The 10157-nt window shown below is 39.4% G+C and overlaps 1 protein-coding gene across 1 annotated transcript in view; it reads left to right on the top strand.

Moving 5' to 3' along the window:
* The window catches only part of MDN1 (MDN1, midasin homolog (yeast)), a gene marked incomplete at both ends in the record, with an annotated part of 71693 nt that overhangs the window by 43115 nt on the left and 18421 nt on the right, over nucleotides 1–10157 (top strand). Inside the window, 11 exons of the mRNA XM_009865946.1 lie at nucleotides 774–900; nucleotides 1776–1946; nucleotides 2093–2307; nucleotides 2402–2783; nucleotides 2985–3094; nucleotides 4008–4704; nucleotides 6283–6444; nucleotides 7213–7486; nucleotides 8661–8896; nucleotides 9506–9601; nucleotides 9843–9937. Of these exons, the coding sequence (XP_009864248.1) occupies nucleotides 774–900; nucleotides 1776–1946; nucleotides 2093–2307; nucleotides 2402–2783; nucleotides 2985–3094; nucleotides 4008–4704; nucleotides 6283–6444; nucleotides 7213–7486; nucleotides 8661–8896; nucleotides 9506–9601; nucleotides 9843–9937 (2565 nt within the window). The remainder of the gene's footprint in view (nucleotides 1–773; nucleotides 901–1775; nucleotides 1947–2092; nucleotides 2308–2401; nucleotides 2784–2984; nucleotides 3095–4007; nucleotides 4705–6282; nucleotides 6445–7212; nucleotides 7487–8660; nucleotides 8897–9505; nucleotides 9602–9842; nucleotides 9938–10157) is intronic.

The following is a 10157-nucleotide window of genomic DNA, read 5'->3' as shown; positions in this document are numbered from 1 at the left end:
CAAGTACAGAAAGGCGGATGTCCAAGCCACTTAGAGTAAACACATTAGGCTCCAGGAATTGCTTCATTAATGGTAGAAAAGGATTATAGATAGAGTGAAAAATAAAACCTTTTATGTAGTAAATGGTACATAGTATTTTGCTTTTGGAAATACATAACATTTGCCTTTTAATGAAATAGAGGAGTCCTTCATCTTAGGAAGTTACGTGAAGATGTTTATAGGCATGTTGCTAGTGACTACTGCAGAAGAGCTGAGACCTGGTGACAGAGAAAGTAATTAGCATGCTTGCTTCATCTTGTGCAAACTACACACTACTTGTAGTTTAAATTAAAATTAATTCAGTAAGCGTTAGTGGTGTTTTACCATTCTTCAAAAGAGCTCATCATTTATGGATTTCAATTAAAGTAATCTTCTGTGCAGTGAGATTCCTAGAATCACTGATTCACTCTCGAATTCAGCAAAATTCTGATTTTCACAAGAACTGTAAAGCAGGGAGACAGTTTGTCTCCAAATCTTGTGTTTTGATGAATACGTGAGTTACAGCTACAGAAGATGCTACTTCTTCCCCCTTTTTTGTGCTTAGATTTTGCCAACTTTGAAGGATGCAAATGTTTTGGGTATTATTCTTGTTCTTCTCCAGTGTTTTAAATGCTGTCATTTTAACCTTCATTATTGTGACTTCACCATTATCAATTTATTTTACTACCCAAATGATTTATTTCATGTGCCCTGCTTAAGCATTACATATGTTGCATTTCTTTTACCTGCTACAGGGAGAAGTGCGGTCAAGAGCAAAGCATGTGTTCAGATCTAGTTCAGTTTATAGCTTTTTCTCTGAAGTTGACACCAGCTGCTTCTCACCAGCTCTCTGGACTGTGGCACTTGTTACACCTTAATGAAGTAAGAACAAGTTTTACTTTAATTAGTCTTGCAGAAGTTTTTAACATGCTCTTCAAAATAGGTATTTCTCTGTAAGATTTTTGATGTGTGATTTTTCTCCCTGTGCCTGGCAAGGATCCTTCTTTTAATAAGAAAGGTGATCTGTGAGCCTGCAAAAAAAGTTAATTAAAATTTAAAGAAAGGATAACAGTGTCTTAACATAGTTCTATTTGATCTGATTTCCTACTGTTGTTCCATTCACCCATCTGTGACTTAATGGAAAACAGGAAATTGATTGAATGACTGCTGCCAGTCTGCTTGTATCTATGTATTCAAAAGTAATTTTATGCTGAAAAATGCTTGTCTGTGTTCCCGTGCCTCTAATTTATTTTTTTATAACATCTCTGTTGCAGACCATATAGACTAAAATGGTTATTTGATGCTTTTTTTGTAGAGCATTTAATATGGCAGAGAAATTCTAGTTAGTTAATATCTAGCTATGATACACGGGTGGTTGTATTCCCACAGAGCTCAGTAAAGCAGCAACTTCACTTTAAACACTTCAAACCGGAATATTGGATGGCTTTGTCTTTGTCATGCCTATGCAACCTGTTACAACTCATTGTAGCAAAAGGTTGCACAGGAGGCTGCAATCTGAGAACCTGCTCTGTAAACACACTACATGTTTCACAGACAGGAGGCAGTGCAGACCTCAGAAATTGCACTCTTTTTGTTGAGAACAGCAAACATTATGTGAATCTGGAAAGGATCTGGAGGATTATCTTTTTACTATCCCTGCTGAAAAGCAGTATCATACTTTTTTTTCTCTGTGTGTGTGCTTGATTCTTTTCTGCTCCCTGTAAATTACTCTCAGCTCTAGGTTTTTCTCTCCTTAGATATCCCCTGAAGAAATATCTGTTTTGTCATCTCAACTACTGAACTCTGCATTAGCATCCTTTTGGAGCAGTACCTTTGCCACGGACCCGGACTACTGGTTGACTTGGAGCCAGCTACTTGCAACGGAGGAAAAGAACTTTTCTAAATCCCATGTGAACTGTTCTATGAAGGTTTGTCTTTTCTGACCTAATCAAACAACTAGGCTGAATTATCTTTTATTAAATAAGTCAATAGTTTTCTAAAGTGATACTCTAAGTTCTAGCATAGTCAATGCAAGTTGTGTCTGAACAATCTAACTCTTAATCTCTTAATTTAGGGCCCAGGTATTTTGACTCGAGCCGTTTTCTCAAAGTGCTTCTTTGAAATTCTAACTAGCAGCAGCAAGATAAGCCAGTGGGATGTGAGTGGGCTTCCTGTTCTGTCATCATCCCACGTGACACTGGGAGAATGGATGGAGAGGGCACAGCAGATTCGTGAAGTCAGCACAGCACTGTGGACCAACCTGGCTGTCTCTTCAGTAGCAGATTTTAGGTATTAAGACCTCTCTTCCACATACATGCTTTTTAAATCACTTTACAGAAGCTTGCTTACCATGTGTAAACTTTTCTTGTTCCTCTGCCTCCAGGCACACAGATGCTAGACTACAAGGGATAATGCTAAGCAGGCAGCTTTCTGCCCTGGTAGATCTGGTTCCGGTGGATCTTCAAGAAGAATTTTTGGAGTGCTGTGAGAAGCTCTACCTCAAGAATCCTGTTACATACGAGTACCTTCTCAAGACACTTAGAAGCATCACTGATCAGGAGTTACTTCCTAAAGAATTCCTGTTTCTCCTGCTCACTTGCTTGCAGCAGTTCTTTGGGGAAGGGCTTAAGGAGTTGCCAGAGACAGCTTGGCGAGGAAGCATTTGGGTGAATATTGGTTTGGTGCAGATCCAGGTGTGGCTTCCACAGACCAGATTTGATCCAGCTGTTAAAAGAGAATACAAGCTCAAGTACACAAAAGAAGAGGTTAGTGTGGAGCTGAGTTGGCTTTTACTTCTGTAATGTATAAAATCAATGCAAAGGAGCGTGGCTTAGGTGTTCTTGGGCAGATCTTTGGTCGTGATTTTTAAACCATACAGTTAGAACTTCTTATGTCCAAGAAGTTGATGTAACTACTTGGTTACCAAAACCAGAATCTGAGAGAATGGTTTATTCTTTCCTTTTTAGTTATACCAGATGGAATGTGAGTGGAAAATGAATGATTTGTCATCCCAGCTGCACACAGGAAAAAGCATTGAAGATGAAGCAATCGCCAACTATATTCATCCCCATCTCAGGTAACACCTCAGACACTTGAGTCTTCTCTTTCAGATTGGAAATTTCATCTTTGGATGCTTGGGCTTCAAAGCTTTTCTCCATAACTTTACAATTTTTGCATTCTTCTGTAGAAATAAGGTTGATGGCTTTAAAATACTAATTTGCATATTGAAGTGCTAAAGAGAAATACAGAAGAAGCTGTTCTGTTTACTTGCAGTGACTAAAGAATTGCCTGCACGCACTGTGTACTGCTTTAAATATGATTAAAGCCCTGGCCTATGTATCTTAATAAAATTGAAGCTATGCTGCAAAGTGAAAATAAAGCTATACACCTAAATTATGGTAGTTTGATTAAAATGTGACAATGTTATCGACAAACTGAAATGAGGTGGAATGTTACTAACTCTTCAAGGCCTCGAGAGATGCCAGTGCTATTTTAGAGTTCTTGGAGTGATTGTACTGGGTGGAAAACTCCAAGTATGTATTTTAGCAACAGCCTTTGCTGCTATGGATGAATTTTGTATCTTCCCACTTGTTGACATTAAGAATTTGTAGCCTTTTTTGTTGTTGGATTGTCCTGTTGTTGTTTTTTTAACATGAACACGAGGAAGAAATTTTAAGTGAAGAGAGATTTCTCCTTTGTACAGGTTTCCAGCTTTTTGTTGTAAATGGAGGTGAAAAATGGGTATTATTAATGACTTTCCCCTATTAACTGAAATTTCGGATTTGGTTATTATACATGTAGAGGATCTGATAGTTCTATGCTATTGGTTAAGGAGAATGACAGCAAGTTCTGCAAGGCTGAGTTTTGTCAATTGCTTCCAGTAATACTACTTTTTCCCTTAATATGTCTAACCTAGATTACATATCCGTGAACATATTAATACAAAATATGTTTATATGTCTAAACTGGTCAATGTTATTTCTTAACAGACTGTTGCATGAAAGAATGCAAAGGTTGAAGGAGCAAATAAACAATCTTTCCAGAAAAAAGGCCTTCAGGCCTCCAGCTCCACCCTATGATTGCTTATACCAGGAGGCTTACCAGTACATCAGCAGCATATCGAGAGTTTCTTCAGTCCAAGATCTTTTAGCCCGCCTTCTGCAGGTCCTCCGTGGGCAAAGACCTAAATCGCTCCAAGCAGTACAAAACCTCTTCAACGAAGAAGCGTCTTGGCAGCAATCTCAGCATCAGTTTAGAAAACACCTGGCAGAGGAGTATGCTGTATTCCCTGATGCCATCATTCCACTGCAAGCTGCTATCTTACAGCTGCAACATGGCATGCGATTAGTGGCTTCTGAAGTTTATGCGGTGCTCAAAAGTTGTGTGCGTCCAGCTGATCTCACCAATCTCCTCACTTCTTTGTTGACATTTCCTTCTGTTGGCTATGCCTTCCCCACTTACTTTGCTCGTGCGGAAATTTTATGCTCAGTGAATTCAGTTGAGGTCCTTCATGGACTTAAAAAGTTTTCTCTGAAGCAGTCTGATGGAGAATCTGAGGCAGTGGAGCAGCCTTGCCCAACTCTGGAACAGCTCCTAGTGAATGCTTTGTTGCATCTTCGATGCCATGTGCTATCCAGAGGAGAGATGGACCAGAAATCTCTGCAGCTTTTTAGACATCTTTGTCAGGTAACATCTGAATGCCAGTGGCCAGGATTCTAGCAGTGAACTTATGTTTTCTTCTGTGCAAGAGAATCATGGATATGTTAAAGCAGGTCTAGAAGGGGGCTACAAGAAATATCAGAGGGCCGGAACACCCCTCCTGTGAAGAAAATCTGTGACACAGTTGGGATTGTTCAGCTTGGAGAAGAGAAGGCTCCGGGGAGACCTTATTGTGGCTTTTCAGTATAGAAAGGAGGCTTGTAAGAAGGGTGGAAAGAGACTTTTTTACCAGGGCTTGTAGGGGGCCGGTTAGCTCAGTCAATAGAGCGTAGCGCTAACAACACTAAGGTCGCAGGTTCGATTCCCATTTGGTCCACATGTGTTGCCTGATCTAGTCGAGAGGTGGTGTCCCTGGTGGCAGGGAGGCTGGATTAAAATGATCCCTAAGGTCCCTTCCATCTTAGGCCATTCTATGATTCTATGATAGTTAAAAGCACAACAGTTTTAAACTGAAAGAGCATAGATTTAGATTGGACAGGAAGGAATTCTTCACTGAGAGGGTGATGAGACTAGAACAGGTTGCCTGGAGAAGTTGTGGAGGCCTCAGGCCTGGAAGTGTTCAAGGTCAGGCTGGATGGGGCTTGGAGCAACCTGGTCTAGTGGGAGGGAGGTGTCGCTGTCCATGGCAGAGGGGTTGGAACTAGATGATCTTCAAGGTACCTTCCAACCAAAGACATTTTATGATTCTACCTTGATAATTGTCATTATAATGTTCTTAAATTTTTCTCTTTTTTTTTCTGATGAATTGATAAAAGATAATTTTAACATAATCTAAAATACTCAGTTAACTTGTTTGGATTTATTATGAGGAGCAGCTGAGGGAACTGGGATTATTCAGCCTGAAGAAAATGAGACTCAGGGGAGATCTTACCACACTCTAAAACTACCTGAAAGGAGGTGGGGATCAGTTTTTTCCCCCAAGTAACCAATGACAGGACAAGAGGGAATGGCCTCAGGTTGCACCAGGGGACACTGAGTATTAGGGAAAAAATTTTCAACAGAAGCATTGTCAACCTGGAACAGGCTGTCTGGAAAAGTGATTGAGCCCATCCCTGGAGGTATATAAAAAAATATGTTGATATGGCGCTTAGGGATGTGGTTTAGTGGTGGATCTGGCATTAGAGGCTAATAGTTGGACTTAGTGATTTTAAGGGACTTTTCCAACCTAAATTATTCTATGATTCTACAATCAAGGCATAAAATCATAGCCTGTAATGGTTATCAAAGATTTTATTATTAAAAAACAAAACCACACACAGAACACCCAGTACAAACTTTGTAGAGCATTCTTTGTAAAGTGTTAAGAAAGGAGACTAGAACTTGGCCAAGCACTCTATTCTGTAATGTTTTCTGTGCTTTTTGCTCACTGGCTTGTTGAGAGGGCAATTCACAAATCTTTGTTCAAATTAGATGGATTTGATTTATACTGTTGTGGACTGTGGTGGAGGAAAGAGCCAGAAAAGATAGATGCTGCCCTTTTGAGGAAAGAGGAGGTGATTTTAAACATTATCTGATGTAAAAGCAAGCTGCTTTGTGGTTCCTTAGGCAATTGTAAATGAATGGGATGAACAGGAACGCCGTGCCCAAGAGCGGGAGGCAATGGAACACAGTCTGTACAGGTACAGAAGTAAATCTCATGGAAAAGGACGGAGTGAGGAAGAGGAAGAAGAAGAAGAATTTAGGAGGAGGTTTCCTCTTCATGAAAAGGTAACAACTGTAGCTCAGTGACAAAACACAAAAATTATGTCGGAAGTTGCTCTTGAAAATACATGCTATAAGTAAAATGAAATAAGGAATGAAACAATTTTTCCTTCAGCCAAAACAAGAATATGGGGTAGATTTTGAAAGATGTGAAATACTGTGCTTTTAATTTATTTTGCCTTCTGGTTGTAGAAAACTTCTGGAATTAATTTATGGACTTGAACCGTACTGTGGTTCAGGTGAATAATCCCAAGCTACATGCTTCAATGACAATATAATTCGTTATTTCTTGTAAAATTCTGGAATTTTATTCATTTAGCAAGGTCATGTGAGGTTTTAGAACCTGTGAAGAATGCTAATCTCCTTGCTTAAATAAAGATGTGAGACTTTTTTCAGATTTAACTGGCCTGCATTACTGATCAACTTTTGAAGCGTGTCTCACCAAGTAATGTTATGCAGTACAAAAATCCGTGAGACAATTACACATGTCATTGTGTTGTTGGGATGTGATAGTTTGGGTCTTAAAGCAACTAAAGAGTGTTGAAGTGGTTTGGGGATCGCTGCACTGTGCTCTTTCTTGCTGTGGTTATGCCCTTAATTGTTCTGTTCACCTGTGTTGGGTTTCAGGCTGACGTCTGAGCTGGGAGGCATGCGGTGCCAGCTCCAAGTCATTAGCATATTGTTGCAGTGCCAAAAAGTGCAAAAAGGGAGATGGGGAGAGGAGGCATTAAAGGAAGGAATATAATTGACTTATGATTATCATGTAATGTGCAGGACTTTGAAGATATCACAGCTCAGCCAAGCCTAGAAGAAAAAATGGAAACTGAAGAGCCATTGGAAGAGCAGCTGGAAGTTGATAGAGGCCTTTTGTCCAAGAGCTCTATGCAAACAGTAATGATGGTTCATCAGCAGTTGTGCTTAAACTTTGCTCGATCCCTGTGGTATCAACAAAGTCTGCCTTCTCATCAAGCCAAACATTATCTCAGTACATTTGTTTCCTGCTATCAGACTGGTGCATGCCTGGTGTCACAGTTCTATCCTTTGATTGGTAAGATTGCCAGCAATATTTCAGATGTGCAGGTTTAGCTTTGTAGTGATTTGTTTCAGGTTCATCATATTGCAGGTCATGAAACAAATCTATTACGGGAAAATTGCATGAAGCCAAATTTTTCTTTTTCCAGAGAGTTTGCCCCGTGTGTCTGAAGGGGGCCTATAGGAAAGCTGTGGAGGGGCTGTTTACAAGGGGATGTAGCAACAGGACAAAGGACAATGTTTTTAAACTAGAACAGGGTAGATTTAGATTAGACATCAGGAAGTTCTTCACTATGAGGGTGGTGAAACACTGGCACAAGTTGCCCAGAGAGGTGGTGGAGGCCTCATCCCTGGAGACGTTCAAGGTCAGCCTTGTTGAGGCTTTGATTCTTATTCTGTTTGATGCTTTGATTCTTACTCTATCATGGATATTTTTTTTAGTTCTGTTTGTTAATACAAGACCAACACAGTTTAAAAATAAATTGAATACACTACTAAGTGAAATTTTGATCAGTTGGATCAGCGTAATACTGTGGAAGTTGATGCGCTTGCAAAATTACCCAGAAGTAAAATTTACAATTAAGTTCATAAAATAAATTGTTTAAATGGAGCTTCTATAATTAAAAAATAATAATGAATCTAATTTTAAAATATTATAATTCTGTATTAAAAATGTTTAGTTATTTTTTTTTATCCTGAATTTTGGCACATTTGATGTGTAAATCATTTTAAGAATGTACATCAGGATCATCACTTCTTAGCGCTATATTTCAATTCTAATCTAATACATGCGTGTTTGCAGTTAAGAAGAGGAAGATAAGGGCTGCTCTTTCTACAGTAACCTTTGTGTTCATAACTGAAGTGGTTTTTGTGTGTTGAATTCCTTTTTACAGAGCCTTGCTGATAATTTTGCAGTAAATATCTCCTTGATGTGAATTTATGCAGAAGAACTGTGGTCTTCTGACAGGATCACAACGCACCTTTAGGATGCTGTTTTTACTTTTACAAAAAATTGATAAAATAGCGAATGTAGATTTTAAGTACATCTCTGGTTCCATACTCCCATCTTGTTGCTTATGTGTGTCACATTCTTTATCTGTGTAATACATAACGTGCTAAGGCTTGCAATACTGGAAAAAACCTGAAACTTCATCTGTTCATCTGCAATATCTTCCTTTTTTGCTTCCTAGGTGCCGAAATGAATGACAGTCTTGTGGGAAGCCAGCTTCTAGTTAGCACTCTTCTTTACAATACCTTTTTTGAAGAATTGGCTTCAGATCTTATGCTGCAGCAGGACGGCCCGTATGACTTCTACCAGCATCCCAATATTCAGCAAGTCCGACAGTGCCAACCTGTCCTTGATAATTTTGCTAAAGCAGTAAATGAGCTACTGCAGGAATGGCCGGAGCATCCAGTACTTGTGCAGGTAAAACAACAAATGCTTGGGGAAAACCAGAGCGTTTTAGAATTGCATTTGTGTGTAAGTATGTGCACGTGTACACTTACCCAGATGATATCTGTATTACTCGTGCAGATGTTTTGAAGTCATACCTGTTTCTTAATAGGTGTTAGGTGTTACTAGCCATTTTATTTTGGTTATGAAATGTTAAGTTGTATTCACTGCCTGCTCTGATCTTACAGCTTTAAGCAGTCTTCAGTCTGCCATACCTCAAAGATTCTTGAGGTCTTTTGCTTTTTGAGGTCCCGTTTTCTTCCATAGTGCTTTAGAGTGGATTTATTTGGTCCTGCTTAGGGAGCTTGTGTGGCCCTCAGGTTACATTTCTTAGAGTAGCGCAGAAACTCAGAATCAATTGGACCTCTTTGCATTAGGTCATTTGTGCTCCTTTCCCCAAGTGCAGTGGCCTTCACTGAACTACTAGTGAGCTTATACTAAAATGAAGAAGTTGTAAATAATAAAAAAAAATTACTGTCTCTTGCAGAGGAGGGTCATGTTAATACATATTAGCTTAATTTCATGACTGCTTCTGTTGGAGATCAGTTATTGTAGGTTGAATGCTTGTTTTGTATTCTACAGCTGTTAGTTGTGATGGACAGAATCCGGAGTTTTCCACTCTCTAGTCCTCTTTCAAAGTTCCTGAATGGCTTGGAAATTCTTCTTGCAAAGGCACAGGTAAGCAGAGAGCTAAGGGAAAATTTTATTATTTTTTTTATGTTTCTTTATTTATATTGGTGCCATGATAAAAACATCTGAAAGCTGTCATCTTGCCAGGTTTTGGGGAAGTGACCTTGCTCCATGCTCTAAGTTTAAGGAGCTGGAACATAATCCAGAGTACTGCATGAGTCTTACCATGCCAAGACTAATTTCTGGCTCTGTATAAAGGGATTTTTTTCTATTTATTTTTTTTCTCCAGGACTGGGAGGAAAATGCTAGTCGAGCTTTGTCCTTGAGAAAACATCTGGATTTGGTCACGCAACTGATTATTCAGTGGCGTAGATTGGAGCTGAAGTAAGAACTGTCCTTCCCTACTGCTTTTTCTTAGATACTGTAAGCTTCCATCTCTATATGGAGACGCATTTCGATGCAGACTTGACTTAACTGCGGAACATGCTTCTGTGCGTGTCAGTGTGTCCAGCCCATGCTGAACTTCCCTATATGTCTCGGGAGGAGTAGAAGTAGGACAAATAACTACAGTACTTCATTCTAATATTTTCCCAGTGTTCTGTTT

Source organism: Apaloderma vittatum, unplaced genomic scaffold, assembly GCF_000703405.1.
Source record: "Apaloderma vittatum isolate BGI_N311 unplaced genomic scaffold, ASM70340v1 scaffold24093, whole genome shotgun sequence".
NCBI classification, from domain to species: Eukaryota; Metazoa; Chordata; class Aves; order Trogoniformes; family Trogonidae; genus Apaloderma; species Apaloderma vittatum.
This window is presented reverse-complemented; position numbering and strand designations above follow the sequence as displayed.